We start from the raw sequence: 19,016 nt of genomic DNA on the forward strand, positions 1-19,016 counted from the left end.
GTCCCACCTCCCAACCCCGTCACTGCCGCCCACCCCATATTAACTGTAATTTTGTAAGAAGAGTGACTTGTTGGTTTAATAAATCTCTAGTTATTGCAATAATTTATTGGCTGCCATAATGTATTTATTAGTCGCCTATCGTTAATAAAAAGTGCCCGCTTTCCTAGCGTGAGTGTGATGTGTTGTCAGGGCCCAGGGAGCTCCTGCCAGGTGCACTTGCACGATGTGTGTCCTCGGGCCCTGCCCCATCCTGGTCCCAGGACTGCAGGCAGCCTGGCGGAGTGGGCACACTCCTGCTGGGGACAGAGGATCAGGGTGACTGGGCGCCCTGCCCCACTGTCAGGATCGCCATCTGGTGGGAGGTTGCTCCGTTCTGCGCCGAGCCACCTTCCTGTCCTGGAGAGCTTGGTGCCCACATGGACACTGCTGTGGGTGACGTGGCAGTGGCCGTGGTTGCGCTGGCACCACTTCCTGCTGCTCCTGGGCCTCCACTGCAGCCTGGGGCAGGTGGAGGTCTAGGGGGTTGGCTGTCAGCCATCTATGACCTCTGGCTTCTTTCTCTTTTCTCAAATGGTGGTATCTCTTCTTTGAATGTACCCCGGCGTCTGCTTCCTCTGGGGAGCTTGTAAGGATGAGCTGTGCTCTCAGCTCCTTGGCAATGGGTTCCAGGCAGCGTGCTGAGGGAGGGCGGTCAGGCCTGGGGGGCTGGCAGGGGTCTCAGTGCCGGCGCCTCCCCTGCCCTGCAGGATCTCCCCTCCTCACTGCCCTCCCCAAGTCTCCAGGATCAGCTGCCTTTTGGGGCTCCCTCCAAGGCACTTTCCCCATAAAACCAGGTTTGGTTATGCCTGTCCTCTGCTCCCCAAGTCCTCCCCTGCACTGCCACTCCTGGGACCACAGACTGTGCGTCATCTTTCTCCAGCTGGACTCTGAGCTCTCGGAGAGCAGGAGCCTAATGTGGTCATTCTTACATCCTCGGGGCAGCCCAGCAGAGAGCCCTGCACACAGATGCCAGGCAGTACTGACGGGAAGAGCGAGTGTGTGTGAGTTGTGCTCTGTGGCCCTGAGACATAGGGGCTGTGGTGGGGGCTCAGCCTTAACCAGTGGAACTGTGGAGCCTAAATGAGCCGGACTTGATTTCTCCTCCACACCTAAGCTCAGTGGCCAAAGGGGCACAGTCCCCACTCCCAGCTCAGGTCACTCTAGTGGCTGCTCCTGGCAGTGCCTGGGCAGATGTGCAGTGGAGGAGGGAGCTTGGCTCTAGCTGTGGGTTTCCAGCGCTCTGTTACGCAGCTGCAGGCCAGCGTGGCTCTGTGGAGTGGGGAGCGTGTTCCTGTGGAATCCTTGGGGTCTCAGAGCCTCACCACTCTGGCCTCATAATGTGGCTCAATGAGCTTGAGTGTGGACAGCCCGAGGCCCTGGACACAGGTTCACTGGGCCTCCCAGAAGCCTCCGGCTGCCCTTTTCTGAACAGACCCCAGTGAGGTGGCTCAGGGCAAGCGAGACCTGCTCCTCCCCGGTGGGATCACACAGATGACAGGGAAATGCTCCTGGGGAATCAGAATGAAATTTACTGATTGAGGATAGGAGAGTGATGAGATCATATGAGTTTCCTGAATCTGTTTAGCAGAATGAAAGGGCAGTGCCATGTACTACAGCTCCTGGGGGGTGGGGAATAAAGCCATGCCAGCTGTCCAGGTGCCCTTGAGAGGCAGCTGAGAACTGGTTGGTTGCCCTCCACCGACCAACTTCAGCTAATAGGAACCAGGGGCTGGGGCTGGCCGCCTCTACGGGTCATGGCAGGATGATGCAGGCACGGGGGAGATACCGAAGGGAGGACTGGCCATGAGACATGCGGAGCCCGCCATGCTGCTGTTAGTATTGATTCCTCGAAAGCCCCACAGCCTGCTGATATGGACTGGAGAGACCCATTGCATAAGTTCTGGATCTGGCCCAGCTGTGTCACCGCAGTGTCCCCTCAGGCCGGCTGAGGTTAAGTGACATGAGGCAGGGAGAGCGCTGGCACGGCGTGGGCCTCAGTGACTGGTGTGGTCACTTCATCTTCATTGCCCTGCTTCTGCTCAGAGGGGGGCGGTGTGGCAGTGGGACCAGCAATTCCTCAGCACCCACGGTGTGCTCACTCCTGGGGGAGGAGGTCATCTCCCCATAGATGCCCAGTGGCATCTACACCAGCTCTCTTCTTTTTCCTATTACTTGTGTCACTCTTCTTATTTCAGAGGTAGAGTTTAGCCTGGTTCACCTCTGGGCTTTAGATCCAGAGAGCTGGGTTTACAGTGGGCAAGTTCCCAGGGCTAGGACAGGGTTCTTGGGGAAAATAAGGGAAACTGTCCCTTCCTCCTGCTCCCTGTGCAGAAATGGATTCGTTCACAGAGAAAGATGCCCTCTGTGCTGCTGAGAGACAGACTCTGCCCAAGTGGATGAGCTCAGCGCCCCAAAGCAGAGGTTTTGCCCAGGGCAGGAGGCTGCCCCCGTTCAGCATCTGTAGGGCGCCCATCATGTTCATCCATTTGCTAAACAGTCTCCTGTGTGCAGGGCAGCCCTCCACATCTGCCTTGCTTAGAACACCGTGCAGTGTCAGATGCAGCTGAGTAGGACCCAGCCAGAGGAGGTGCGGCCAGTCCCCCAGGTGCTCCTGGAGGTGGCCCTGCCAGGAGCCTCTCCCCTGACTGGTGGCCCCCAGGATGCGGGCAGGACCTGGCATGCCTTCCCCTGAGACCATGGGAAGGGTCCAGAGTCTCTCAGCACTCCCAGAGAACATCCCCTCACCCAGGATGGGCCCAGGAGGAGAGGTCTAGGCAGGAAGGGCCAAAGCCCAGCTCTCTGGCTCCAATCCAGACTCCCCCAACACCCACACACACAGGCACACACACAGGCACGCACACACACTCAAGCACATGGATGCACACAGGCACACACACAGGTGCACACACATAGGCACACATGCACACACACACACACTGGCACACATAACAGGTGCACGCACACACACACCGGCACACAGGCACACGCACACACAAAGCCACACACGTGTGCTGGGAGACCCTCGCATAGTTGGGAACTCTGCAGTGGGGAAAGCCCGGGTCACCTTGTCCTCAGCCTCCCCAGAGAGCCATGGCTGGTGTCCAGGCCAGTCTCTGCCTCTGGCCCCGACATGACGGGTTCTCTGGAAGCAGGGAATGAGATGTGCTGTGAGGTGTAACTGATTCAGGTTCCATCTGGCAGCCTCTCGGAGGAGCTGTGGAGTAGCCCAATCCCTCTCTGTCAAGCCTAATTCTCTCCTTCTCTTTCCCTGTCTCTGTGTCTCCCTCCCGCTGTCTGTCCTCTCTCCTCCCTTCCTGCGGCCACAGAACCGCATGCACGAGTCTCTCATGCTCTTCGACTCCATCTGTAACAACAAGTTCTTCATCGATACCTCCATCATTCTCTTCCTCAACAAGAAAGATCTCTTTGGCGAGAAGATCAAGAAGTCACCTTTGACCATCTGCTTTCCTGAATACACAGGTGGGTGCCAGGCAGTCCTGTACAGGGGGAAGCCCGCCCCTGACAGGGACCCATGGCTCAGAGAACAGGCTGCTCGGCCAGCACTGCTGGGGCTAGCTGGTGAGCGGGACCCATTGCAAGAGTCTGGTGGGGTGCAAAAGAAAAACAGTGCTGTGCTACCAGGTTTGGGCTTCCCAGGACACAGCCCTCAGCGTGGTGGGAATGGCCCCTCCTAAGATTATGTGTTAGGACCAAGTGACTCAGGAGTGACATGGTGGGGAGCAGGGGGCAGGACAGGATCACAGGCTTCCCCTTTCCTCCTGGTCACCCTCTAGAAGAGGTCTCAGGACAGCCTCCTGTAATCTCAGCAGTGGCCTCCCCTCACCCCTACCCAGAGCCCCACAGCACCTTTGCATGAAACCGAAAGGTGGACACGTGGCCTGTGAACAGGGCCTGGGCTGCCTCTTGGCCCCACCTGCTTTCTCTGCTCCCTGCTTTGGTGCCCGGCACATGCTTCATCTCTGTGCAGCCTCCCAGCCAGACCACTCCACCCGTCCCACATCGTGCCTGCCCTCCCTCCCCAACCCCAGCCCCGTTGCGCCTCCTCTCTTCCCTTCTTCCTTCGTCCCTGGTCTTTGCCCCAAATCCAACCACTCCAGCTATCTGCAAGCCTCCTGCATCCCTGCCTCCCTTTCTTCTGCCTTCTCTGGGGCTTTTTTTCTTGCTCTCAGGGGAATGTTTCACAGACCTTCCCCACCCCACTCAGTGAAGCTCTTTCCAAATGGATGGATGAGGGAGGGTGGCTTCCGTGGGATGGGCCAGCTCTGGGCTGCTGCTAATGCCTAAAAGCAGCACTGATGGGATGCCATAGCCCAGCCTTGCTCCCTCTAGGGGCTGGGAAGCTTCTAGGGGTCCCTGGGGTAGGAGTCGCCTTTGCAGACTACAGAGCGCAGAGGGCCAGCACCCTGCCATGGAGGAGGAGGTGTCCTGTCATCCGCCAGGTCAGGGCACAGGTTGGCTCGGCCAGGAACCCATGTTCTGACAGCCCCGGAGTAAGGCTTTGGGCATGGGCTCAGTCTCAGGGCCACACAGGTCCCCAGGCCCAGCCACAGGGCGCCCACACCCAGCATAGGTCGATGCCGGTCTCCCCACCCTTCTCCCCACAGCTGGGAGCAGTGTGTGAAGAAGGGTGACATCAGCTCATTCTGAGCACAAACCATGATCTCATTGATGGTCCATGCTAATGTGAATTTGCAAGGTTCTTCTTGCCCTTCCCAAGGTGCAGAGCGGGAGGTGGGGCCAGGAACTGCCCTGCACTCGAGGCTCTCCAACAAAGTCCCAGCAGGGCAGGGAACCCAGGTAGCCTCTGGAGCTAGACCACCTGCAGCTCAGCAAGTTGCTCAGTCACCTGTGCCTCATTCTAATCTGGTCAACACAATGGGTAATCATGCCCACCCCAAGGGTGACTGGAAGGACAGCTGCTTGGTGCCAGGTGTACTGAAGCGCTGGCTGTGGCTGCCATTGGTATTATTCAGAGGATGGAAACTAGGGGAGGGGGAACTGGCCACGGAGAAGGTGCCCTCTGCAGGATGGAGTGAGGGCAGGAGGCCACAGGACAAGCCCTGAAAGGCCAGCCCCAGGTGGCCCTTGGGCAGAGCCAGGCTGTAGCCCACTCTGGCAGCCACTGCTGACCTCTCCCAGCCACAACAATAGAGTCCAGTAGGCCCTCTCAGGCCAGGGCTACCCTCAGAGACAGGCCCAACCCTACGGCTCTTTCTTGTCCAGTGTCCCACTGGGGCCTGACTTGGGAGTGGCCAGTCTCACTGCTGTGGAGTGCAAGCACTAGATGCCCCAGCGAAGGGCAGTCGGAACCTGGGAAACAAGTTCTCCAGGGCCTTCAGAGGAATCCAGTTTGAATTCAGATATCATGGATGACAGATGGTCACCAGTGCAGTGGCCCCATGGAGTGCAAACCTGTGAGGGCACAAAACAAGCAGCAGGGGTGGGACGGGAGGTGGCCGGCTGTCTAAGGGACGTGTGGGCCAGCGTGGCTGGGCGGCAGCAGGGCTGTGTGAGGACACTGGGCTCGGCAGACACAGCGAAGGCACAAGGCGCTCCTCTCACCTGGACAGCTTCCTGTGGCTGTGCCCAGTTCGGCTCTCTCCAAACAGGAAGCTCCTGGGCAGGGTCCACACGGGCTGCTTTGTCCAGTCCTTAACAGCTGTGCTGTGGGCTTGGCATCTCTGCACCAGCGGATCAAGGATGAGGCTTTACACTGTGGGTCCAGGCACTCCTGGGCTGCCCAGAGCTGGTCTCAGCCATGACAACCCACCCAAGGATGTCCCCACCCCCTGCCCCTTGCCCCTTGTACACCAAAGGAATTGGTGGGGACAGAGGGCCCCCAGTTGGCATCATACATGCTGATGTCCCCTTAAACTTCCCACCTTGGGGACATCAATGCCCCCATGTCCTGGCCACTCGCTCAAGAACCACGACTACTAATGATGTCCTGCCAGCCCTGCTGAGTGGCCTCTTCTTAAAGGAAACCAGTGAGGAAGGAGTGCAGGTCCCTCTGAGTGCCCACCACCCTCCTGGGCAGGTCCCTCTCCAGACTTTGTTTTCATGGTTTACTGGAATCAGCAGGATTGGTTTAGACCATGGGGCGGTGCCTCAATTTGCTCATCTAGGAAGCAAAAGGGTTCATCTGTGGCCACTGCTGTCCCAGGTGGGGTTCCCGGGTGGATCTGGTGTGAAAACAGTAAGAGATCTTGCAAAGTCCAAAGCCAGGCAAATGCTCAGCCTGTGTATGGTTGGTGGAAAAGTAATTGCAGTTTTGCTATCAAAAGTAATGGCAAGGCCAGGCATGGTGGCTCATGTCTGTAATCCCAGCACTTTGAGAGGCCGAGGCAGGTGGATCACCTGAGGTCAGGAGTTCAAGACCAACCTGGCCAACATGGTGAAACCCCATCTCTACTAAAAATACAAAAATTAGCTGGGCTTGGTGGCACGCGCCTGTAGTCCCAGCTACTCGGGAGGCTGAGGCAGGAGAATCGCTTGAACCTGGGAGGCAGAGGTTGCAGTGAGCTGAGATCGTGCCATTGCATGCCAGCCTGGGCAATAAGAGCAAAACTCCGTCTCAAAAAAATAGTTCTTTAATTTAAAATGCAACTACGGCTTGGAACTGCCCAGCAGTTCCTACTGCTCCCTTCCTGTCTCATCCCACTTCCTGGGACACGCCACAACCCACTTCTTGTCTTCATGTCCCCAGCCCTGTCCACCCACAGCGCTCATCAGGGCCTCTCCCTGTTCTTCTGTGTCTTGTTACAGGCCCCAATACCTATGAAGACGCAGCCGCCTACATCCAAGCACAATTTGAAAGCAAAAACCGCTCACCCAACAAAGAAATATATTGTCACATGACTTGTGCCACAGACACGAATAATATCCAGGTGGTGTTCGACGCCGTCACCGACATCATCATTGCCAACAACCTCCGGGGCTGCGGCTTGTACTGACCTCTTGTCCTGTATAGCAACCTATTTGGTAATGATTCCAGCACCCACAGAACAGCTTGCGTGCGCGCGCACACACACACGCACACACACACACACCACTAACAAATGCAAGTTGGTAAATAAACTTTAAAGAGGCATAACAAAACCTTATATATATATATATATACAAATATATATTTAAAAAATCTTTTTAGTTTGTACTAGAAAGAGCTGCGGACAGAACTGACCACCATCCCATAGCTCATGGAGGTTTTCCTGGGATGGCACCTGAGCATGCACATGTGTGTGAGTGTGTGTGTACACACACTCACACATGTCCAGTTGGGAGCTTGGTTTGGGAGTCCCTCCTTTTGAGGATAGCCCCGGGGTATTCCTCTCAGCCCCATTTCTGAGAGCAGGGGAATGGCAGAACAGCCCTGGCCTTGGCCCAGCCAGCTCTCTGTGTTCCACCCTCAGAGCCTCTGCACCCTCAGTTCCGTCCTGCTCTTGGCAAATTCCGGACCCTTTCAGAAATGGCCAGTGCCCTAAGCCTCTCCTCGCTCTACACTCCCAACAACAGAACAATTTAAGGATGCTTCTCTTTCGGGTGGTGGTGGTTGTTAATTTCAGGAATTTAGAAGAATCATTGCTCCGACCAATCCACTGTCTCCTGAGTTTTCTTTATTCATGTTAAGATGGCAAGAATCAGAGAACAGGGAGACTTGGTCTGCTTTCTAAAAGCAGCTGACAGGAGGGGACTCAAGTTCACCTGCAGAGTTGAAACCAGCCCCGCTCCAAGAGGGCATGTGGGAAGGCGGGGAACGAGGGGAACAGGCGTGGCGGGGAGGGCCGGACTTGTGGGCCTGACCTGAGTCAGGGTCTCAGGGGGGGCCAGGCTTCCCCAGGTGCCCGGGATGGGCTTCATTGGGGTTCCTGACCGCTCATGCTGCTGCCCCATCTCGCCCCACCCCAGCATTAGTCAAAATGTTCTAGGGTTTTTTGGTTGGTTGGTTGGTTTTTAAAATCAAAGAAAATGGTCAGACTGGACCCCTTATCTCTCTCTCTACAGACTGCTTCACGGACTCTTTGCTGTTGACGTTGATCTCCTGGTAGCATGACCTTTTGGCCTTTGTAAGACACACAGCCTTTCTGTATCAAGCCCCTGTCTAACCTACGACCCCAGAGTGACTGACGGCTGTGTATTTCTGTAGAATGCTGTAGAATCCGGTTTTAGTTGAGTCTTCACATTTAGAATTTGAAAGGAAAAAAAGAACATTTCTCATGTGCTTTGTAGCTTAAAAAAAAAAAAAAGGAAAACTCACCATTTCATCCATATTTCTTTCTTTTTCTTGCAAAACAAACATACCCATCTGCACCGACGCCTGCCCCCGTCCCACCTCGCGGCGCAGCCCCTGGCGCTCCTACTGGGGAGCAGGGCCCATCTGCTGCCTGGGGCTCCGGTGCGGTGCACTGGTCCGAGGAGTGTGCTCAGGCCGGGCTTTCCAGAAGGCCACAGGCCACTGCAAACCCTGCTGCCTGCCGGCCGCCCAGACACCACAGACGCCACCTGGCGGCCCTAAGCCACTCCCGCCACACGCTCACTCCAGGTTCGTATAGAAAAAGCACAGCTCTCACTGGCCAGTAGCTGCCAGAAAGAATACCCATCGTATATGGAAATCCAGCCCCATAGAAAACAATCTGCCCACCGACCCCCTTTCTACAGATAGCCTTTGTAGGGGTTTTTTGGTTCCTTTTTTTTTTTTTTTTTGTTCAGTTTTTGTTTTTATTTTTGTCCTGCCGAGTAACTATGTATTACCACCCCTCCACCCCCCGGATCAGTTTTCCTAGTCTTTGGGAAACGGGTTGTTTTTTTTTTTCCTTTGCCGTGTTAGATTTCCGGTCCCGGCTGACACCCCCCTTCGTGTGTGCGCCCCTCCCACCTCTGCCTTTGTTTCGGTGCCCTGTGTCCGCTCTCTCATGTGGGGATGTTTGTGCTGCAGACAAAAAGAACAAAAAAAAATTTTTAAATACCACAAGATGGAAAAAAAACCACAAAAAAATTTAAAAAGATGGAATGTAGTGTTTACATTAAAGCCGCCGTTTTCATGACCAGTCCTATGTCATTTCTACTTTGACTAATACCGAAACCCTAAACCTCTTCATGGTTTCACTTTTAAGACTTAATCTTTGCTGAAGAAGACCAGTCACAGCCATTTCAAATAAAGAGGAGGCAAACACACAAAAAATTAAAAAAAAAAAAACTTAAAAAAAAAAGGAAAAAAGAAAAAATAGCCCACGGGTCTTTGTAAGCCTTTCTATTCCCAATCGGTGAGGTTTCTGTGATATCTTACACACTGCCAGTCTACTTCTCTGACTAATGGAAAATTCCTGTGTAGCTCAATAAAAGAGAATGTTTGTCTGTACTCCTGAGTCTCACCCTGTGCCTTCCAACGATGGTTATTTGGGGTGGGCTTCATTCTGGCAGGAGAGGGAAGGAGGGACTCGGCCACACACGCTGGTAGGCTGGCGGTTAGGAGTCCCCCACAGGACCTGCCCATCCCCTCAGTGCCGTCACTGGAGTCCCAGCTCAGAGCACAGTTGACACGACCACTGCCCAGTGCCGCCTGGGAACGAGGGCAGGGGAGCCGCCACTTTCTCCTGCGATGCCCTCTCCTCCCGGCTCCCGGTGCCTCCTCACCCTCAGCAGGTTTTGTTTGCTTTCGAGAAATGAGGTGGAAGTGGGGATTAGGAAGGAAGAAATGCAAGAAGGGCAGGCAAGCCCCCTCTCCTACCATGCAGGATCCTCTTTCTTCTGTAGCCAGCGGTTCCCCCACAGTGGGAGAATGGGTGGTCCCAAGAATGAGGCCAATTGCCTGAGCCCATCTGCACCCAAGAGTTCCCAGCCACTCACATGCCCAGGACGAGCTTGGGCCCAGCCTGACCAGGAAGGCTGCCTTCGATTTGCGCCCTGACTGCACCTGGATGCCAGGAAGCCCCCTGCAGGCCGAACACGCAGGGAGTAACCCGGCAGTGCAGTGAGGCAGGCGGAGTCTGATCCCTGTTCCTCCCCTAGACTGTAGGTCTCACCCGTCCCCTACATTGGGCCGCTTTTTCTGTAATAATTAGCAAATGGGTTGCAACAGGGGCCTGGAGGCAACGGCAGCCCACTGAACTTCTTGCATCATGTCCACGCGCCACTTACTGTACAAGCGGCCAAGAGCATCATCATGTATCATGCCGTCTTCAGTGAGATGCGGGAGCCGCCAAGAGGTCAGTTACCTGGAATCCTCTCCACATCTCAACAAATGGGAATTAGAGGCTCAGAAAGGTCTCTCTCGGGCAAGTTCCAGCAGTCTTTTGAATCAAGGGGGTGGAGGCAGGGGATATTGTTTCAGAGACTATGGAAGAGCAAGAGGCACTGTTATAAATACCCAACCAAACAGGCACCCCTTAAACCTCTTCTGCTTTCCCCCTGGTTCCCCAAACCCCAACTTGTTATCTGCAGAGAGAGGCACATGACCTACCCTCTCTACTGAGGGGAAGGTCTGCAATCCAGGTCACAGTTTGACTTTGTAACAAACCAAGATCCACATGGAAGGCTGAAGGAAACCATGACATTTTCTATGTATGGCATATTTGAATTTTTCTAAAAACCAAGCCATATTCGAATAGGGTTCTTCCCAACTTTCAAATGAGTTTTGCAATAAAACCAACAGAAGTTTATATGCCTCATTTTTCTTAGAAGGGAGGTCATAGCATTTTTTGGAAAGGATGCAGCAAAAAGGCCAATTAAATTGGAACAAGGAGAGTGGGGGCAGAACCTGTTATATATATTTTTAAAGATCCTTTTTTCCCCCCTAGTTTATCTGTGCACACAATTGTAAAAAGCTAGTTCTAATTAGAACCAAATCAAATAGGAGATTTACTTCCAATGGCACCTAAAAAGCTTCTAAAAGAAATTCTGAGAAAATTGCCTCTATTCAGGAGGTAAACAAAAGGTATCCATCATCGCCACCTGTGGAATCCCTCCAGGTCTTTGATCTCTGCCCTGAAACTCTACTGAGAAAGTCTCAAGAGTCGCTGTGAACCTCTTCTGGCTCTGGGGGCTGCCAGATTCCTGAACTGTTCTTTGCCCAGTTAAAGCACCCAATGAAGACGGGGCTCCAAAATGCACTTTTGTTGCCTAGCTGGCAGTTGCTTAAGGCAGTAAGACAGGTAATTAAAAGAGTAATTCTCTAAAGGGGGGAAATGCACACAAATAAAACTACCGAGATTATAAAAATGCAGATCCAACACTTTTTTTTTTCTAAAGCAGGACTAATAACTGACACTGATGTTGGAATGCTAACATCCAGAGAATGATCCGAGCAACATTCCGGCTGAGATCAGATCTGAAACCAGTTAAAATCCTTTAAACGCTCAAACCGCCTGCTTCAGATCCCGGGCAAGATTTAAAAAAAAAAAAAAAAAGGTGACCCTTTCACTGCTACAGCCAATTCCATTCCCAGAGAATTAGTTCCTTTGGTTTGATATTTGTGTGACTTTTGCTGTTTGGGGATAAGGCTTTGCCACTTAGGAGAGTATCTTTGGTTAAAAAGACTCAAAAGCCAGAAACATCAGCTGTTTGTCCCAGCTAAAATTGGGTAATATGAGATTTCAAAGGATTTTAAGAGCTCTACGATTAGAAGTCAGCTTAATTAAAAACTGATATTCAGGATATATGTTTATCTTGGTAAGGTCTTCCTGCTTTTTCTCTTTTGGGATCCTGTTTTTGGTAATTTTTTTCTAGTTGACTGGAACCTCCTCTTTAAAAAAAAAAAAAAAAAAAAGGATGTGCTTGTTTCCTCTGTGCACTTCAGTTCCTAAAAATCATCCTCCCGCTTACTTCCCCTCTTCCCTCTTTCTTCTTTGCCATCTTGGCTACCACATGAAAAGACCTAGAGGGGACCTCTAATGACTCAGAGCTCTTAAGGAAAACAGAAAAGGTACCACAGACTCCTCTCTCGGGGAGAAACCTGTTTTTTCCCCACAGAACCAGAACCCCAAGAGTTGCAAGTGGACAGATTCCTCTCAAGTCTGCCCTGTTTTGTATTTCATGACTGGATCTCCTTGGTCCCAGAGACTGCTCTGTCCCGTACTGTGACAGCCTGACCTTGCGTGTGTGATGGCTGCCAGAGGCGGCTCACTGCAGTTGTTTACAGTAAATGACTCTATCTAAAAGCTCCACAAATGATTCTAACACACAGCCAAGGTTGGAACCACGTCTAACCTGACAGATACACAGCAGCCCGGCAAGATGGAGGCTCCAAATGATGGAGGGCCTTCGAGGGCAGGCAGGTGGCCGTTGCTCCTTGCCAGGGCTTGTCAGCAAGGCCGTGGCTTCCTTTTCCATGTGTGTCCTGCTCCAGCAGGACTGAAAGTCACCACAGACAGGATCAAGTCAGCTGGCTAAAGATAAAAGGGCACATTGTCTACTTAGCCCAAGTGGAAAATCAGGCCCAAGAGGCTGCCTGGGCACCTGGATTCACATCAACACAAGTGAAACAGCCACATGGTCCACCATCCTCTACGGTACAGAAGAGCCTCAAAATTCAAAACAAAACAAAAACTGAGAACCTAGGAGGTCAAAACAGGGCCACTAAGAAAATGGAGAGGGCAACGCAGCCTCATTCCAAAAGAGCCCACAGAGGCCAGGAGCAGCTCAACCACCATTCACCAGAGCACCCGGATGCTCCTTCTGCTGCACTTACAAACCTAGACCCACAGCCCTGAGTGCTGCTTCTCCAGGGGCTTGGCGTGAGGACCATCTGCCTGACCCTGCAGCTGGCAGGCAGCAAAAGTGGTCCTGGGAGGGGAAGCCCCCAGCATAACTGCCACTGCCCTCAGCACCTGTCCCGGATGCCCCCAGGAAGTGGTGAAATCCTCAAGTGTCCAGGTGTAAAATGGAAGGGCGGACTGAGGACTTCACTTCTTGCATCATTTTAAGCTACTTAATAAGCTCCTGCTCTAAACACTGTGATATGGCTGTTTTGTAATGTGTCAAGACCCTCTAAAATTGATCCAAATAATTTTCTCTTTTCACACATCAGAAACCTGTGAACATGTGGAATTAGTGGCACCTATAATGGGTGCAACGTGTAAAGTATAATGTAATTCGAGGACAGTAATCTTTTGCTACACACTTACCTGAAAAAAAAATGATATAAATACAAGGGGAAGAAAAATGTAGTTCTGCCTTCTCCAAATACACTACTAGGAAAAACAAAAGTTCCCAATTCAAAAACATGGGAAAAAACCCTCCAACCAAAATAGTATACACAAAATCCAAATCAAAATGGGGTTTAACGTTAGCACCTCTGGAAAAAGATGCCTTAGCTTCCAGCCACACAAAAACATGCCTTAGCTTCCAGCCACACACAACACTCCAGTAGAGTTTGCTTTTTATTATTATTATTGTTTTACAATAAAAACAAATAGCTATGCTCTCAGCAAAACAAATTTTTTTTTTAAAAATCACAGAAATTTACTAACAGCATTTCAAAGTAAGGCTTTTGAAAGATTTATTGAAATAAATTATCTTTGCCTAAAAATTTACCTATCACCTTTTTCAATTACTTTTCCACATTCTAAAAACTTTCAGTTATGTAAAATACATTTAAACTTTGCCAATAATTGTAGATAATACTGGATTCTTCCCAAAAGGACTACCATAAAACAAAGCTTTCAAACAGTAAAAAAAAAAAAAAAAAAAGGTAATCCAATGGGGCATAAGACTAAAGTCTGTAACCTATGACTGCATGGTTCAAATCCTTAAAGTTAAACATGTGAAGAATTTGAAGAGATTTGGGACCTGGGCCTGCTCCAAGGCAGGCAGGTTCACACCTTACCTTCTCCGCTGAATTAAACCAAGAATAACACAGCTAGGAAAACGCAGTGTTCCCAGGATGTCAGATACAAAAGTTCTCTTTTATTTCTTTAATAAAGCCCTTCAAGGTTTACTCTCCCATCTTGCAGGGCCCACATCTTGTTCAAGGACCAAACCTACAGGCTTTAGCATTGCCTAATTTACTTGACCAATGAATGAAAACCATAAACCAAACCTTGCTGCTTAACCACTCCCCAGGTCCAGACGGGACAAGGAAATGCTCAGAGGGGAGGGGACCCATGGGGCACACTCATGAGATGCAGGAGCACCAGAGTTCATGGAAATCAAGCCGGCTTTGGACTGGAGGCTCAGAAAGTCAGTCCCAGATGTAGTGGGACAGAAAGGGGTGATTTCGTCACACCCTATAGCCCTGGACTTTCCCCTCCTCTGCTCCAGGTATTGAACCAAGAATTCCTTTTCCAAGATGCCCTGCTGGCTCAGGGGTGCATGAGCCTGTGGGTCTGGCCTCTGGCACAGTCTACATGCTTCCACAACAACGACAGCAGTTTGATAACAGATGTTACCCCACGATGTGGGGGCGGGCTCACACTGTGCGTCTCCCCCACACTCTTCCCACTGGATGTGGTGCTCAGACACCTGCATTTGTGGGATGTACGCATGAGGCAGGAGTAGAAGCTGCCTGCTGCAGGCAAGTGACTGCTCACTTCCTCCTGATCGTCCCCCACCCCAAGCAGTCCAGTCAACACCAGAAGAGATCATACCTAGAGTTAAAATTTGCAGTGTTTCTAAGGGGAAGAGAAATGTCACATAGAAAGTATTACAAAGAAGGATTAAATTTATCAGCTGTCCAAACACTATAAGACCACATGCTTTATACAGCGGCAATGCAGTCAAGCCCGCTTTTCCATGGAGCGGGCAGAATTGGGACAAGCCTCCTCCAGTCAGTCGGGCACAGGGCGCAGGAGGCAGCTGCGGAAGGCAAGGGAGCGCTAGGAGGTCTGCTGCTTCTGAAGCCTCCGTTCCGCGGCAGCAGCCAGCATCCTTCGACGCAGGGTCACGGGGTCAGAGGACGCACCGTCCGAGGGGAGGAAGCTCTCTGAGGCTGCATCGTCTTCAGAACTTTTGTTCAAGAAACGTCTAGAAAAAACAGAAGAGTTTTTCTCTCTCATGGGAGAGATGGGGAGCTGTGGAACACAGCCAGAAGGTTGATTTCACATCTCCCCATGTCCAGGCACCTTCATGAAGCTGTCACTCAGCACCACCCAATGACCAAGACATCCAGCCCCCAACAGATGGGCGCAAATTCTCTCTGCACCAGGGAGGAACCCTTCAGTGCTGTTCCGTGCTGTCTCTTCCTGCCCGTCCCCTCCACCCACAGACATAGCACAGAACTCTCACAATCACAGGGTCTGCCAGGGCCCAAACCCACTTGAGGAACACAGTGCTGGCCCTGTCCTTAAGAGCTGGAACAGAACCCCCTCTATCCACAGGACACACCTGCTGTAGCTGCCACCAACCATGGGTGTGTGACGCACAGATGCGCCATGTGTGTGCACAATGCTCGGCTGAAAGGCAGAGTGGTCAAGAGGGAGGACCTGGGAGACAGACGCCAGGGCCAGGCCAGTGCTAACCTCTCCAGCCTCCATTTCTTCAGCTGTATGTCAGCTGAATGGGTTAACAGTGCTCCCTCTCAGAGCTGTTAAAGTAATTCATATAAACAGCTTAGAACAGGTTAGCACACAAGTGCTCTCTCGGCAAGTGTGGCCAAAGGGGTCCACGGGAGATGACAGACAGTACCAGCATCAGAGGTAGACCAGTAGGGCCCAGTGTTACCAGATGCTCTGGTTTTTTCAAGAAAGGCTTGAAACCTGAGTTTTGGGGTGGCATGTAATGCCTTTTCACTGTTGGCATCTGTTTAAAAAGAGAAGACGTGGGCCTGACAAGAGCCTTCAGCCACTAGTTTTTGACCTGGATTATGCCAGGTGGTCTGGAGAAGTGACTCACTTGCGAGCTTGCTGGAGGAGTTCGTCCTTACGCTGCACCAGCATGCGCTGTCTCTCATCAGCAGACTTGGAGAAGCGGCTCCCACGAGCCTCAAAGTCTTCCACCTCACTGGGCTCCACTTCCACCTCGCCAAAGTCCAGCGTCTCCTCCAGGCGAGGACTGAGGTCCAGTGGCACACGCTCGGTCTAGACATGGGGCAGGAAGCAAGGAGGCAGCTGTGAGCACAGGCCTCCCTCCTAAGCAGGTTCCTCACCTACAGGGCACCCCAGACACGGCTGTTCTGGATGCAAAGAGAAGGTTGCTGCCAAGCAGAGAGGCAGAAACTAGGAGCCACAAGTTACGGATAATGGAGCAGCAGCTTCCCGAGGGCAGGCCTGCTGCCTATGGCTCGAATAGTACTAAGAACAGGACCTGACTCACACAGAATGTTCGGCATCAGAGGGTAAGTAAATGATTACCAGCATGAAAAACGTAAGCACCTTCAAGCTGCACTCTTAGAATACGCTACCAACACGACAACCGTGAGTTTACATCCTGGGAATTTTCTATTCACTTCTACTAATTGCTCAACAATTTAAACCAGTCTCATCAAATCTGCACAAATTTTATATCCTCAATTGACTCTGAAAACAGAGGTAAAAAGGAAAAATGCTAAGCATCTAATTTATTTATTTATTTATTTATAGACAGGGTCTCACTCTGTCACCCAGGCTGGAGTGCAGTGGCACAATCTCTGCTCACCACAGCCTCAACCTCCCCAGGCTGAGGTGATCCTCCCAACTTAGCCTCCCAAGTAGCTGGGACCACAGGCTCATGTCATCACATCTGGCTAATTTTTGTATTTTTTGTAGAGACAGGGTTTTGCTTTGTTGCCCAGGCTGGTGTCAAACTACTGGACTCAAGCAATCTACCCACCTCAGCCTCCCAAAGTGCTGGGACTACAGGCGTGAGCCACTGTGCCCAGCCCTAAGGATCTTTTGAAAAGAGACAGGATGGATTATATGGTTCCTGGGCTTTGGTTGAAGCTCCAAAGTCCACGACAATGCCCAGGCACCCCCAGGTCCTGGCAGGTGCCTGACCATCTACGCTGCTCATGCTCCCAGATACAGACCTGGGCTGGCCAGGGTCAGCCCATCGCCCGCTTCTAGGCTGTGACAGAGTGGAGGTGGGTGCAGGTGAGAGGCAGGTTGTTTTACTTCAGAGTTCCTGCTGGACCTACCCTCACTTTTTCCTGCCTTTAGCTAAGCTTGAGAGGGAACTTCAAGAGAACCATTCGTATCCCCTAGAGTCAAAGGACGGGGGAACTGGTGGCTGCATACACTTGAGAAATCTACAGAAAGAAACTGGCAGGAGCCAATAAAAAAACAGGGCAGGGGGAGCTGTGATGGGAGCACGTTCGCCTTCCACTGACTCCAGACAACACTGTGTGCGTCCTGGAGCTTGGATAGGGCTCCTGCACGAGGGAACCAACCTAAGGTTGTTGAAAACAACTCTGCCCAAAAGGACCACTTGGAGAGGTAACGGGACCCCCATGAAGGTGGGAGTGGTCATCAATAGCCAGCCCAGGGTCAAAGGAGGAGTTTCTGAGGCCAGATGGGGACAGGGAGATAGTTGGCGTAACATGTACACACACACACAGACACATGTAGTTGGCACAACACGTACGTACGTATACACACACACACACACACACACACACACGCTGGGGTCTCACTCTCCTATTCTATCCCTCTCCTCTAAGCCTGACCCTAGAGCAGGTTAAAAGAACGGTGAGTGAGGAGGCGAGATGTTAGAAAGGAAAGAGCCGCCCACCGCGACCCCTGCTCTGTGCAGCTGCATGCCTGACTAATACCAGCCTGAGCGGGGCAGGGCAGAGATTAGAACAGAGGGAGAGTGGAGCTGATAAGCTTACTGGGCTACACTGAGGTTTCTGTTAACTAATTGTTATTCAAGGACTTTGTATTTCTTCACAAATGACCAAAAATGTTGCACAGCAAGGTTCCTTGTGAAACACATACTTTCCTCCATTATATATACATATATATATATATATAAAATCCAGAACTCTTCATGCTAACTCTAGAAGCAGCAGTGGAAAATCAAGACAGGGACTCAATATGCTGTACCCACAGATGCCCCCAAGCCCACAGCGTCCATATCTCAGCTGCGCCAGCTATTCAAAAACTGGAAATGCAGACATGGACCCCTTCCTTAGAAGCCATGCACCATTTCACAAATGATGCATAATCCAATTACAGATGTGGATATGAAAATCTTAACCCAGCAACAGATTTGAAGAAGGCCTAGTAGTGTTTACTGTTTCCTCTTTGCAGAGAAAAACACAAGAGGTGAAAGCTTGTGTCACTTACCAGTGCTTCTAGAGGAGACCTTGCGCACCCCGGTAAGGAAGGCAGCACCACCCTAGACCCAAGCCCACGTGCAGGAAAGCCCCGCACGGCACAAACACAGAAAGGCCAAGGTGGGGTTGTCCAGTTTTTATTTGTGGTCGCATAAGAAAGTGCTCTGACAGTATGGTAGCTGAGGAAGCGAATGGGAATCACAGAAGAGGAGTGGGATCCAGGGCCACAGGTGTAGGGCAGAGGGCGCGGGCAGGGAGTGGGGGGAGGTGGCACCTCGGCCCTGCTGCTTGGAGTTAGAGTGGCCACCTCAAGGCACCCAAAGTGGGTCAACACACAGATCTGGTTCTCAAGAAAGCCGTGCTTTCCCCCAGCCCCACCCAGCTCAGGCGGTCTCAGTTTTGCAAAATGCATGGATGTATCTAGAAATCCTGAGTTTGACAAGTGAGGTGTTGGGGAGGGCATCTCAATGCCCTCGACTCCCTGGAGAGCTTGCCCTAGGCCATCCCCATCTGGGTTTAGATGGGTCCAGGCACCCTCACGGTCCCGAGCCCAGCTTCTTTCTGTCCTTCCACGGGCTCTCACTCAGGCTCAAGGTGGCAGAGCTGGGCCAAGGGAACACAACCCTTTCTCATCCAGCACATGAGGGCAATCCCCAGGGAGTGGCTGCCAGCCCTGCGTGGAAACACAGGCCACAACACGGGCACAGCCTGATTTGCTACCCTTCATTATTGGGGTGGATACAGCACAGTTTCTTTTGTACTCTTGCCCTAAGCC

The 19,016-nt window shown here is 51.9% G+C and overlaps 2 protein-coding genes across 3 annotated transcripts in view; one reads left to right on the forward strand and one right to left on the reverse strand.

Moving 5' to 3' along the window:
* GNAO1 (G protein subunit alpha o1) overlaps positions 1 to 9,284 on the forward strand; it is a 168,843-nt gene extending 159,559 nt beyond the window's left edge. The window contains exons 7-9 of the mRNA XM_009250738.4: positions 3,366 to 3,519; positions 6,826 to 7,041; positions 8,062 to 9,284. Coding sequence (XP_009249013.2) covers positions 3,366 to 3,519; positions 6,826 to 7,013 — 342 coding nt within the window. The 3' untranslated portion in view covers positions 7,014 to 7,041; positions 8,062 to 9,284. The remainder of the gene's footprint in view (positions 1 to 3,365; positions 3,520 to 6,825; positions 7,042 to 8,061) is intronic.
* A 4,131-nt stretch (positions 9,285 to 13,415) lies between these two features.
* Positions 13,416 to 19,016, reverse strand: part of AMFR (autocrine motility factor receptor) — a 63,306-nt gene continuing 57,705 nt past the window's right edge. For both annotated transcript variants that reach the window (XM_009250739.4, XM_024233778.3), the window contains exons 13-14: positions 15,883 to 16,067; positions 13,416 to 15,015 (exon numbers count right to left, since the gene is read on the reverse strand). In XM_009250739.4, coding sequence (XP_009249014.3) covers positions 14,868 to 15,015; positions 15,883 to 16,067 — 333 coding nt within the window. In that variant the 3' untranslated portion in view covers positions 13,416 to 14,867. The remainder of the gene's footprint in view (positions 15,016 to 15,882; positions 16,068 to 19,016) is intronic.

Source organism: Pongo abelii, chromosome 18 (genome assembly GCF_028885655.2).
Source record: "Pongo abelii isolate AG06213 chromosome 18, NHGRI_mPonAbe1-v2.0_pri, whole genome shotgun sequence".
Taxonomy (NCBI): Eukaryota; Metazoa; Chordata; class Mammalia; order Primates; family Hominidae; genus Pongo; species Pongo abelii.